At 44.5% G+C, this 13,865-nt stretch overlaps 1 protein-coding gene across 1 annotated transcript in view; it reads left to right on the forward strand.

Moving 5' to 3' along the window:
• The first annotated feature begins 605 nt into the window (after positions 1 to 605).
• LOC8031226 (solute carrier family 13 member 5-like) overlaps positions 606 to 13,865 on the forward strand; it is a 53,154-nt gene continuing 39,894 nt past the window's right edge. The window contains exon 1 of the mRNA XM_029991326.4: positions 606 to 722. Coding sequence (XP_029847186.3) covers positions 606 to 722 — 117 coding nt within the window. The remainder of the gene's footprint in view (positions 723 to 13,865) is intronic.

Genomic DNA, 13,865 nt, shown 5'->3' on the forward strand with positions numbered 1-13,865 from the left:
CGTGATGGTTGGTGCCTCTTCTGTTATTGTCTGGTCTGATGACTCTGCGTGGTCTTTCAGAACTCCCATCTTTCTCAAAAGTAGTCTAATCTGGTAAGACAGTTGCCTACTTATCGAGTTCTCTCTACTTTTTTACGTGTAATCTACTCTGGCACGAAAAGGAGGAACCTCGATAATGGCAAATACCTAGCCGCCACCAGGTTTTATCGAGTCGCTTTCAAAGCGGCGACAGGTGCCAGGTTGTTAAAAAGAAAGCGTCGCACGACCTGTTGTCTTGTCCAAACTCGCAGCAGCCTCTGCGTCTTTCCATCTTACCGCTCCTCGCAACGCGATAGGGCATTCGGGCTATCGGACGGGACGATAAGGCCTCGGAGAATCTGCTCTCTCTGCTTTACAATCGAAGAGGTCGGAAGGGTCGCTCTGCGCATGTCTAGTGGAGCTTGACTTTACGGGATATATAGCGCAGCTCCTGGAGCATCTCTTTCCGTTCGATGGAGTCTCCGGTCGTCCTCACGCCGATCCCCCGCATTCGTCCCCTTCGCCGTTGCCACTGTAGTCGCTGTGCCCCACTGGAGGATACCGGGACGACGTGCACGGGCTAGACAATGTCGCGAATCATCGTCCGAAAATTGATCACGGCCCTGCTGTGCTTATGGAAGCTGGCCGTGTTGCTGCTCGTTCCACTTCTCTTCCTGCCACTCATCATCTACATTGACGCCAAGGTTTGTGGCCAATGTACCATAGCATCTCCATGATCCCTGCAAATGAGCAGCGTTATTTCGCTGTTCTATTGCTATCATCATGAACAGCAGTAGGAAATGTGCGTTTTCAAAACTGCGTAGATGTTCATACAAAGGGAGATCAGACCAACGTTTCCAGGGACCAGCAGAAGGTATAAATCTGAGATTACCTTTCAAACACGCGTCGTAATTGTGCAAAGATGAAAAACCTTATATCCCCGTATTTAGAACATTACTTGAGTCCCTTCAAGAGATCACTTGTCTAATATGATTTGTTTATAATTTTGATGCGCATGACTGTTCGACATAAGAAGCATTAGAAACGCCCCAGTGTAGTGTTAGACTGGTGCAGCCGATGTTTGACTAAGACATTGTAAGTCTCAAAGCAAAACGTCGTCGGCCTGTGTGAGGCTTCCCAGAAGATTTATATTTAGCTGCTCCCTACCTCTTAGCTAGTCGACCTTCATGCTTTAGGAAAAATATCAGGCATTCTGAATGAAAACAAACTCTACGGAGATTTTCAATCATCAACTCCTCCTTAATGCATTATTTGTTTCTCTTATATTTTGAATTTCTGTGATTTAAAAAGGATTAGAAAGGTGTGGGCCTCACAACTCTGCGACAAACTCTTGTAAGGAATGGAACAATATGAATTCAAATAAGAAAATGCCGGTCCCATAATAGAAAAAGACAAATTATTACGGTTTGTGGCGAAATAATTTTTCAATCACACCAAAGTTCATCTCTCGAAATAATATACATCCCTTTATTTTAAAGCCGAGACACTCAAATACCATATTTTCCGGACTAAAGTCCGCGGACTATACATGTTTACACGTTAAAATTCTAACCAAAGCGGACTATCAACAGGTGCCGATTATACAAGAATTTTTTTAGGTCATTTACTGTGACAAGACGTGAAGGATTTTATAAATAACGGAGTATATTAATCCTGATTTATGTATGATACAACCATCTTTGTGAGCTAATGCAGAGGCATTTGTCAAGGTGTGCAATGAATTGTAATTTTTACGTTCGGACTATGCACCGGATGCTGCCTATCTAAGCATAAACTTATGTTTCTGACTACTGATTTTCCTCTGCGAGCTATGGACCGGGTTTGGACTTTAGACCGTAAAATACGGCGAAAACCTTTTTTTTTCGAATCTTTTGAAACATTAAAACATCACCTTTTTTTTTTACTCCTTTGTAGCACTATTAGATGCTTCAGTAACTGTACGCAGATACTTTCTTTTTGACCAGAGTATCTCTGTGTTTGTACAAACTGTTGCTGTATCACCATTCGAAACCCTAGAGCCCAAGCCTTCCTTTTCCCTCGCGGTCAATCTATTTACCTTCCCGTGAGTGCAGCCCTGCTCGAAAATACCCGCGAGTTGTCATTGGGTCTAGGAGCAAAGTGACACCCGAAAGCTCACTCCGGACCGACACGCAGACAAAACAAACATGTCACAATACACTCCCATGAACTAATTGACTAGTCCTTTTAGGATCGCTACATTATTTAACCGTACTTTGTATCAAGAGATATTGCCGTCTCCATAAAAAAAAAAAAACACATACTAAAAACATTCTCTAGCCTCTCCAACATCCAAAGAAAACTTTTGAGCTGCTCTATTAGGAGGATACGTTGTTCAACCTATACTAATAAGGATTTTCGATTTTTTTTACGCTTCGTAGACGGATCGGAAGTCCCTCACATATCGTACGTATCCCGATATCTTGACTTTAACCAAATATGTTCAGATCTGCTTGGTGCCGTCTGAAGATTTGCCGAGCCCCGGGAGTATTACGGCACTCCGGAGTCAGAGGAGTAAGAGTCTTGAAATATCTCAGGTTCCAGGGAAGCTCACTTCGTACCCTTCATTGCTTCAAGACTTTGCATGCTGTCATAATATACTGGTACCGCACTCTCTAGTTTCCAAAACCGTGTCTGGAGCTAAAGTTGAGACTTCGGCGAGTTGGTACACTCTCAAGAAACAAGGGTGTAAAGGTGTGTATCGTTACACCCTTTTGCCCCATGTAATACACCCCAAAATTTCTATTCGATATACAGCGCCCTAGAGTCGAACAGACGGCCCGAAATTTTACGAGGGGCTTGATAGCCGTGTGGTACAACTTTTTAAATAGCTAAAGTACGTATCAAAGACCACATCAAGAAAAAACCGAATTTTTGCAGTAGGGCCAAGAAAACCCCGATTATTTTCTTGTTGTTGTCGGTAAAACGTACATTAGCTATTTTAATCAGTTGTACCACACGGCTATCAAGCCCTTCGTAAAATTTCGGGCCGTCTGTTCTACTGTAGGGCGCTGTACGTCGAATTTAAGTTTTGGGGTGTACTATATGGGACAAAGGATGTAACGATGCACCATTTTACACCCTTTTTTCTTGAGAGTGTGCGAGATACTTCGGGATTAAAAACAGCGTAAAAGACGAAGGACCATACAAAGAGGTAGAACGGACGCAGCGCTGTCCGTGCCTGAGTTTTCCCGTAATGCATCTATCCCCACTAGTGCTCTGATCCCAGAGGTGTACCTACTTCACTGGGCGGCATTATGGGGACGGAGAAAAACGGGACACCCTCAACGTAGATTGTGACAGTGCACTTTTGTGGCTGTTATATGTTATATATATGTTTGTGACCTGAATGTGCTGGTGAGGCCTTTTCAAGTGTCTGGAGTGTGTGTATTCTGAAAGAAGGGCTGCCTTGTCAAAGCTCTTAGCTACAGCAGCACGAAGAGATACAGGGCTGACGACAGTGAAAACATATATGACATTACGAAATTCAATGATAAACTGAAAGTTATATCTTGCTGTAGTAAAAACGAAGGAGAAATTTTCTAAAAAAAAGCAGTTAAAAAAATTACGAATCCTGGTGCTATTTAGGTATTTAACGCGCAATTTAGAAACTCTGCATAAAGTCAGACACCGGTTAAAGATACTTCTACAACCAAGGTTTTAAACCAATATCTGTCACTTTTGCAGTACCGATCCTGAGAGTCTTCGTAAACAATGAATGAATGAAAGCACAGTCCATTTTTTTAGTTCTTAATCTATCTATAAGTGCACTCCAATTGAATTGAGACGAGATAGGCTTGCATTGTTTGGAATACTACATGTTTTTCGCATCTGCAGACCTGCAAGGATTTTGGTGTTTGAGATATATACATTTTTCAAAAGCCAGATGTCTAGGTGCTGTGAACGTCCTCCGTTGTTATGAACGTCCTCTGTGCTGTGCGACGACACGTTTTAGAATTTAAAAGCAATAGCCGGCATCGAATTAGATGTGTAAAAGAAGTAAAGAAAAATTATTTCAATTTAATGGCGCCCTAAATCGATTCCTTTGTTATGATTTCCTATTGAAATTTCCGTTTGTTTCTATACCTTTACTGATTGCGCTCACTTTCAATATTTGCGGAATTCGAGCCTATATTGGCGGTCAAAAACGAACTTTGCTGTGCTTAGACATGCGCGGCGGCTTAGAGATGGTAAATGGAAACGAATGAAATATTTAGGAAGAAAGTGCATCACGATTATCTGGTGGGTATTTAGGAAGAACGGTTAACACATAGAGACAAGAAACAAAAAATATAGTGACGCCTTTGAGCAGAAAGCACTTTAGTTTATCTTTGGTGTCTTTCTGCTTCCGCCTAGTCCGGTTATGGATAGGGACCTGAGTTAGCCAATACAAATGCTGTTTTAGATGTGGAATAATTGTTGCTGGCAGTTGTCACTTCAACGGGAACCGAATATATTGCACGATCTTTTGATTAGTCTGATTTTCAGTTGAATGATTCACATTTTTCTGGTTCCTGTTTTAGCTGTGGTAGTCTGAAAAACAAAATCCTACTGTTATATCTACGTGACCTCATTAAAAAGAAAAGAAAACGATTTATAATCAGCAAATTTCCATCCCATGCGGCTTTCTTGTTTTTGGTTAATCCGTTTTTGTCTTAGCCTTTTTCACTTTACGCGAACTATTGAAACCAGTTAGGTGATTAGGGAATTACTATACATAGCTTGCGTTGACGTCACGTCAGCCACCACTTCTCCGTACCATGCTCCTGCGCCCGTGCCATCGGCAGCATACATCAAACGTATGCTGCAGAAAGTACGGGCACAGCAGCTTGGTACTGAGCAACGGCGACTGGTGTGGTGCCACGACGTCACGTGCAACGCTTCAACTTTACTAGATTAGCTAAGTTACGGAGCTGTCAATAGACGCTAGTTGCGCGACCCTCTCCCCTGGGCTTGTCCCAGAGGAGAGGGTCATGACGTTTCTGGGGGCACGGCTGCTGTGGTATATGCAGTGTATTCTATGGAATTATGAAATACCTATGTGTCGAAGCTAAGCGTCTAGATGGCGTTTCACCGTACTCTTTCGAACACATAGTTTTGAAACTAAAATCTAGGTGGCGTTTCAAACGACGGGAGTCGAACCGAACTGACTGAGGGTATCCCCCGCCGCGGGAGTTCCACAACTGAGGCAATCTAGGTGGGTTCCTTCAATAGCAAGAACCTAATTGGCTACGGAACCGTAGTGATATGCTATATTCCGTTTCACCTTATGTTATACCGCAGCGAAGGCTAGGAGCGGGAGCTCATAGCGTTGGCAGCTGCCCTTAATGCACGAGAGCTTGTGCCGCCAAGACTGTGCCCTGAGCAAGGAGCTCGCGCTTGTAGCATTTCCTGCGGTACATCATAAGGTGAAACAGAGTATAGGGACTCGCCACGCCCTCGTTTCTTAAACTATCAGCGACTATAATCAAGTTTATTTCTTTATCCGTAGCGGCTTATTCGCAACAATATGATGTTTCTATTTTTTGTCGGCTTAAAGACCGACGACCAGTTCGCGCTTTCCACTTTTCCCTCACTTCCTTTTCTCTCCCCCCCCCCCCCCCTTCTTCCCTGTTCACCGTTGCCTCTTTTCTCCTCTCTCATCGTGAGGAGGATCTTCTGCCTTGCAGAATATCGAGTATGGTCGTCGGCCTTTGAAGGCCCCTATTTACTCGAATATTTTATCTACCATTCCACGGGCACCTTTTTGTACGCACTATCGTCCAGCATATTATACGATTCGAACGGAGGAGACAAAAATCTATTATTAGACTACGTCAGTTTTACCACGCATTATTTAATTTCTCGTATCGTGCTTCTTGTACTCTATAAATTCACGCTCTTGTCGGACACCATAGCGACAAATCGAAACCTTCGAAAAACAAAATAAAAAAGCGTAAACAAGTGTGCTCCCGATACTTTTTTTTTAAGTATATGACACACTTGTGTGTGCAATACAAGTTTTCCTTTGCGTCGTTTTAGATCTTCCTATCGCCTATCACTCAGGCAGAAATTTCTGAGTTACTGGGTTGTGCACGCGTGAGCGGCGTCTCCTATTTCGCAGAAGAGAGTCACTGCGCATGCTCAGAACGCCTTCCACAGCCCAGTATACAAAGACCTATCCAATAATCGCCCAGAGGGCGATTATTAGAAAGCTCTTTACTGCGCTTCACTTTATCAAGTCCGGCTGCAGATGATGCTACGATCCTATAGGGCCAATCAAGCGGCTCCAAAAGTGTTTAGTCATGGCTCTCGTTGTCGCTGGGTCGCTATCACCGGCTAAACCAATCACGCACAAAAAAAGAAAGAAAAGAAAAACGTAGTATCGTGGTGTATTTAATCTACGTGATTGCTTTAGTCACGGCAAACGCCTAAAGACGACAGGCGCCATGACGCTGCAGTCTTGGCGCTGTTCTATTGGATGCGTCGTATCGTGGCGTCGGCAACGGTCGGACTTGAAGTGAAAGTGGGGGGGTGTGCGGGGAGCAAGTCGTCTGCTTCCTGCGCAGGAGCAGGGCGTAAGATAGACAGGTGGGGAAACGGCCCATGGAAGTAGAGTGCCTTCATACACACGCGCGCTTTTGCTTGAGTGGTGACATCTCAGCCATTTTCACGCCCAATCGTTTTTTTATGCATTTTGAAGTGCGCGCAATACGGTGTTACTCAGCTCGAGCGCGCAGCTTTGGGTAATGCATAGGCGCCATTTTATCGCCCAAGTCACGCACCGAGTGCGCGAGAGTGTCACGCGCTGGCACATTCATTGAAACAATAGATGTCTTCACCCTGAGACAGACAGACATGTAGGCACCCTACATGGAAGCCTATCGCAGCGCCGTGACCGGATTGTGTACTCGTCTGCTTGCGGGTACCCCCATTTGCGACAGATGGCGCTGCGGCAAGAGAAACAAATTGGAATCGAATTTGCATGGAACTTTATGGGAGAGTGCGCAAAATAAACCGAGAGCACGACATTCTTTCATTGAAAATCCCCGAGAAATCATCTCCGTCAGTTTAGCCGGTCGCCACCGGTCGCCCACCCGAAGTGAGAGTTCGCGGTGCTCCACATAGATGGCGCCACAGAAAAAGAGAAAACCGAGGGGGACACAATTTGGTCGCTCATTTGGCTCTCGTTTCCCCACCTGTCTATCTTACACACTGCGCAGGAGTCGCCGTGACGTCCGAACGACGCGGAGCTCTTATTGGCCGACTGAATAAATAAATAAAAAAATAAAATAATAAAAAGTAGTGAGTACATCTTAGTGCTATACACTCTAAAAAAAATATGTGCGTCTACTTTCACGCGCAACACTCGGAAGCCAATCACCGCAAGTCGCGGAGGCAGCTCAGCGAATGACGATGCCGAAACATATGTTTAGATCCAAAAACGCAGTCTGAGTTGTGACATTAAGCAATGCAAGAGTGACGTTTTGCATTGCTTAATGTCACAACACAGACTGCGTGTTGGGTCTAAACATATGTTTCGGCATCGTCATTCGCTGAGCTGCCTCCGTGACTTGCGGTGATTGGCTCTCCGAGTGTTGTGCGTGAAAGTAGACGCACAGACTTTTTTGTAGAGTGTGGATGCTGTGAGGGTCTACCCACTATTTTTTTTTTTTTTTTTGCAATCAGCCAATAAGAGTTCCGCGTCGTGCTGACGTCAGCGCAACTCTTGCGCAAGAAGCGGACGCTTGCTCTCCACATAAAATTGACGTGATGCGCGAATGTATAGGCCATATGCAAAATCCTTGCCAGCTATCATCATCACGCAATTAGGAGCCGCCATATTGGGGGGTTTATTGCATCTTCCAGTAGTGGACGAGGCGCATCTACATTAATCTCGGTTTTCATGAAATTAGGGCAGTTTATTTGTATACTCAACCGGTTGCTGGTTAGTTTCGGTTCAAAGAAGAAAAGAAAGACGGCCGAAATATTCTGGAAAAGGAATTCTCAGCAACGATGTAGCAACAGTCGTCACTCAAGCAGTGAACTGGGCCATCCAGGTCAATGAACGGTATTTCTCGAAGACGTCTCTGAAGGGTTCGTACTGGAGTTGCATAGAGTGATCATATTTTAGTTCCACGACTTCCATTTTGCCGGGACTATTGTGGAACGGGCGAAACCATCGGTACGGGAACCCCCCAATATGGGGGAAATCTGATAATTGATCATGAATACACTAGACGGCGCTTCTTTTTGCATATGGTCTATTACATTGGCTTCGTAATCAATCGAAGCACGATTTTGTGCGCTCGCGTAGGAAATGATCCAAGATTATATTTACACTAAGACGGCACGTGCTCCCGTTGCGAAAGTATGGTAAAAGAAAAAACAGTCGCGCCATTTTTTTTTATTTTTTTTTGAGCAGAGTTGATTGCTCGAGGCCACTCCTCGGACATGCGGTCCTGCGGTGCGCGAGCACGTGGGCTGAAGGACAACTGCGTTTATCTCCCTAATTGCTTTGTTGCCCCCCCCCCCCCCCCCCCCCCTCTTTCGACGTGGATGCACGGTGATGTCAGAATCGTCCCAGTATTATATGCCTTCTTGACGTCAAAAACAAACAAACAGTACTACCAAATAATATAAAACATATTGTTTTGAGAATGATAGGAATACGCAGCTAAGCGAGTCTTTCACCAGCTTGACTCCCGGATGCTTTTTTGTTTTTGTTTGTTTGCTTGTTTTTGTGTGTATTTAAGCGTGTAAATATAACCGCACCTTGCGAGTCCTTCCAAACCAGTACATGTTCGTCCCCATTGTGTGGAGAACCAACATACACTTAACAAACATACAGAATGCGCCTTGTCATCTAGGGTTTTTTTTATTTTTTATTTACCGCTGAGCATCATCCACTGGCTACGATATAACCCGTCCGTGAACAATATCAAACCGCTAAAGATATCTGAGTTAGCCATACAATTGGATTTTGCTACTTTCGGGCTGTCTTTCTTAGACGCAACAATTACAATTTCGTTAAAAAAAATTACAACTGTAATCACGGGGGATAGCCTACGAAGTGCCAAACTTTCCGCGATGGACATTTCAATCGGGTAGCGTAACTGAGGCATTGCAGATAACTTCATCAGCCTCCTTATTTGGCAAGTGATAAAAAAGAAGTATTTAAAAGAAGACACGCTCCCACTCGTTGCTTAAATTGACCTACCTCTACTCACCTCTACGCAGCTAGGTTTGAAGTTAGGGGAGGTGGGGGGAGGGGAGTAGTAGTAGTAATTATAGTGATAGCAGTGATAATGGTGGTGTCAGTAGTGGTTGTTGAAATAAGCGCTTTTCTTTTTTGTTTTGACCTGGCGGGGGGGGGGGGGGGGGGGGGGGGGGGGGGGGCGGGTGAAACTAGAGAGAAGCTCAGTGCAAAATGGGTATTCTTTTCAGAGGGGGTGCAATTTATTTTTTGAAGTAAACCATTCTAATAATCGGCTTCCACGATCTGCCATCTCTGTTTAGTGATTTGTTGATTAGTACGTTCCTAGCATTGGCAATAGCTATTTCCTACGACACAGCACGCCGTGGGCGTGCGCCCACGACTCAGTGAGTGTCCCTATTTCGTTTGAGTGATAATAGATGGAAATGTGCATAGGGCAGGGCGCAGGAGGCGAAAACAAAAGCGGCGGTTCCACAAGAAGAAAAAAAAAGTGAAGAGAGTGACACAAATTTAATGGAAAAGTTCGCTCGCTTGACAGTGGTTGAATCCAGGGCACCAAGTTGCAACCAAGAGTACGGTTGAGGCTAGCGTCTCTGTTACATTACTGGAAGAACTACATGTTTGATCACTTTCTTTTTATGGCCGCCGAAAACATCATGTTTAGTGTGTCATAGACAATCGAAGTTCTGGGTCAAAGAACATATCTTTTGAAATAGTTCGTAATTCTCAAGGTTTCTGTTAGCTTATTGCTGTGGTTGGCTCCCAATGTATTCTACGGGATAGTGGACAGACGGATATATTGCCGCGAGCGCAGCTGACCTAATAGGCAGCGCGCCCGTGGCCTAACGGTTATCGCGCTTGCCTTTCACGCAGTAGGCCAGGGTTCGATTCCTGGCCGCGGCTACGCATCTTTGTTGACACTAGAATGTGATGTTCTGGTAAATTCGAGAACCGTCTTGTCGATTCGAGGTTAGAATGTTCTACGCGCCGAACCTTCTACGCCGAATGCCGAATGCCGTACACGCCCACGCGTGTACAAAAGCTGCTCCGCGCGTGCCAAGCCGGAGTCAGTCTCGCCTTAGCGTTCGATCCTGCTGTTTCGCCGCCATCGACGCCTGCGACGCTATCCTTTTTCTGTTCTGTTATTTGGGCACAAGTTCGCCTCATTAAACGTTTAGTTTCTTTAGTTATTCTTCGCCTCATCATTTGTCATCCGTGACATTTTGGTGGAGGTGCCCAAATAACACCTGATGAGGGGTGTCAAAAGCGAGATATTCGGCGGTCTCATCCGCAATACCCCGCACCTCCACCAAAAAGTCACGGATGACAAATGATGAGGCGAAGAATAACTAAAGAAACTAAACGTTTAATGAGGCGAACTTGTGCCCAAATAACAGAACAGAAAAAGGATAGCGTCGCAGGCGGCGAAACAGCAGGATCGAACGCTAAGGCGAGAATGTGTTTGTTGGCAAATCTCTATTATAGATCGAACCATATGTGGTTTGTATATTCCTTCCCTTGATGGATCAAGTCTGGTGGTCACCAACAATCAAAGATATATTACGCTTTGCAATCGACCTGCTATCACTCGTGCAAAAATTTTGTAGTCGTAATTGACTGAACTTATTGGCCGATAAACTTCTACCCGCTGAGGGAAGTCCTTGAATTTTGGTATTAACCCTGTGTGTGCCTTCCGAGTTGCTGGAGGTAGACATTCGTTGCAGTGCGATTCCTTGAAAACATTTAGGAGTACAGGCGCAAGTCTCTTGTTCCATTTCTTGTAAAGGCCACCGACGACGTGTGCGACCAAAACCGTCACTCTGATCGGTCTTCCACGATGGTCAAACGCTCACCATGACATCTCGAGTGTGATGAATTCTACTTTCATTAATGGAAATAAGAGGAATGTAAAACTCTCCACTTTGAAGGTGTTGGTTTAAGGACGCGATGATTGCTGGACTCCATCGTGCTTTTCTACGCACAGCATCGCAATTGTCGCTGGCACCCGCAAATCCTGCTTGTGATGTCACAGATAGAAGCCATAAGAGGGAGATTCCGAAGCGTCTCGTGGCCAATAGTCAAAAACAGAATGAGAACGGCAGGGCGCCTCTCGATAAAGAAACTACCGATAGACTGACCTTTTTACGCGTTCGGCGCATGCATGAAGCCTTCATACCTTTAGTTCGCATAAGGCATGGCGGTATAGGGCCCAAGACGGTTCGTGCTGTCTCTGGCTCTGCACGCGCAGAGTTCTACACTCTAAACCCGGTAGCGGATGTATCCGCTATTTATCCACCACTTTTTTGCAAATTTGTGGTGGATATATTTGTGACGAATATATCTGGGTCCGCTTGAAAATGTTTTATCTGGGTTACCTTGGAGAACTTTTATCTGGGTCACCTTGGAGAACTTTTATATGGGTCACCTTGGAGAACTTTCATCTGGGTCACCTCGAAAATGTTTTACCTGGGTCACCTTGAAAATCTTTTATATGGGTCACCCCAGATATTTTTTTTACCTGGGTCACCTCGAAGACTCTTTATTTGGGTCACATTAGATACTTTTTTATCTGGGTTGATTACAGAATAGTTCACCGCTACGAACCTTATTCGATACAAATTAAACCCTTCCTTTTAGGGTTACTAACGTCATTCACAAAGCCTTGAGCATATGTTTCCAATATAGTGATGCGGTCGGCAGCAAGGATAGTAGGCATTTAAGTGTTGAGGACGGCGCCAGCGACGCTAAAAATGAATGGAGCTGAATAATATCTACAGCTAGAACTTTTCTTGCGCGTATAGCACGGGGTTATCTAAAAGCTTCAAGAATACGTGAGAGGCAAGAAATAAATAGTACGGTTTTTCACATACGATGCTATATTTTTGCATCTAACATTATGAGAGAAGGACATGCCTCGTTGCTGCATTAGGTCACTTAACAGGCGGCTGTTGGCAGTGAGCACATCGGATCGTTCTATGTCACCTCAGACACAATATGTTGCTCTATGTAAACTCCGGGACACTGTGAGCACGGGTGCATCAGCAATTTTTCGTACCAGGGCTGTTTTTTTTTTTCGACTTGCGACAAATTGTGTGAAGAAAAAAGGAGCGATTAAAAATATTTGTATATGCAGATTGCAGATAAATGCTCTAGCCACTTTACCACATAATCAGGGCTTTTAAAAACAAATACCTCCGACTTGCATAACAATACCAACATTTATCAGACGTTTCGTCTCCTATACGGGAGACATCATCAGTGCGGCCTGGGAACACCCGACTAGCTACCAGAAATTATGACATTGCACAAGCTTTCGTATGCACCCCACTTTACCACTAAAGGGGAGGGTATACGAAACGGAAGAAGCATACAAAAGCTCGTGCCACGTCATAATGACTTCTATGTGGTTAAAATTTTTAGGAGCATCTCGAGTATGTATCTACATTCTGTGCGTAAAAAAATATTTTTAAGCACTATTGTCTTGTTTACTCAGTTCTTCGGAAGGGCTGACAACCCTGGCGGAAGCCTCCTTTGGGGAGGGAATCGAAAAGTTTGCACCCCGTCATAATAACAGCCTTAAACATTACGGTAATTATGTAAAAAGGCAGTCAGAGTACATAGCTACTATTAGCGTATATTAAAATATTTTAATCACTATTGCTTTTTTTCACATTTATTCGGAAGTAAAAAACAAACAAACAAAGAACTAATACTTTATAGAGAAGTTTGTGGGTATAAAATATGAATGCTTAGGTTAGTGCGCCCCAAAAACCTTTTTCCACCAAACTACTAGTTTTGAAGACAGCCCTTAGGCTTTAAAGGGGACAAAAAAAAAAACACAGCGATCGCGTGTTCGCGCAGTGTATTAATCAGCTTTCTCCAGACACTACATTAGGATGTCTACCAATATGACACTTTCAAATTCTACGACTTTTTCAGGTTTCCCCTATTCTATCGTAATTCCTAGCTGGGTTCCAAGGGGAGGACGTATCTGGACATTTAAGCACTGTTTATATGTGAAAAACACTGGCATATCTGGCGGCCAACAAAGCGCTGGCCAATCACTATATCATACTACCTTGTCAGTCTATTCTTTGATATTTCATCCAAAATAAATCTTTTAGCGCGAGCACAAGGAGAGCACCTCATCTTAGTACGAGCACAAGGATAGAAGCTATAATGCGAGCGTTTCAAGAGAATGCGATAGGAGTTCCAGAGATTTGCGTGGGCACGCCAGCCGAGTTGCGTGCCATTATGGCACGCCAGCCGAGTTGCATGCCATTATGCCACACTACACGCGCATGGTTTTCGGTCGCTCATGGAAAGAAAAGCTCAATTTCCCGGACTGCGAGGTGTATAATCCCCGACTTTTCAAACTCGCTGACAATAGACCCTTTCCGAAATTCAGTCTGGCCACTTTGATCACTATCATCATCTGTGGAACGGCATCTGTGCCATACGAATGGCGGCCTTCTAGTGACTGATAAAGGAAGACGTTGAAGATGCTCCTAAGCGGATATTGCGAGGCCTGTACGTTCGGGGGTCAGTACGAAGCGAAGTAGGGCTGGAACACAAGAGCTACGTAAGCGTTTATTTCTAATTGCTCAGATTC

The sequence above is a fragment of the Ixodes scapularis genome, unplaced genomic scaffold (assembly GCF_016920785.2).
Source record: "Ixodes scapularis isolate PalLabHiFi unplaced genomic scaffold, ASM1692078v2 PGA_scaffold1__304_contigs__length_218370807, whole genome shotgun sequence".
Taxonomy (NCBI): Eukaryota; Metazoa; Arthropoda; class Arachnida; order Ixodida; family Ixodidae; genus Ixodes; species Ixodes scapularis.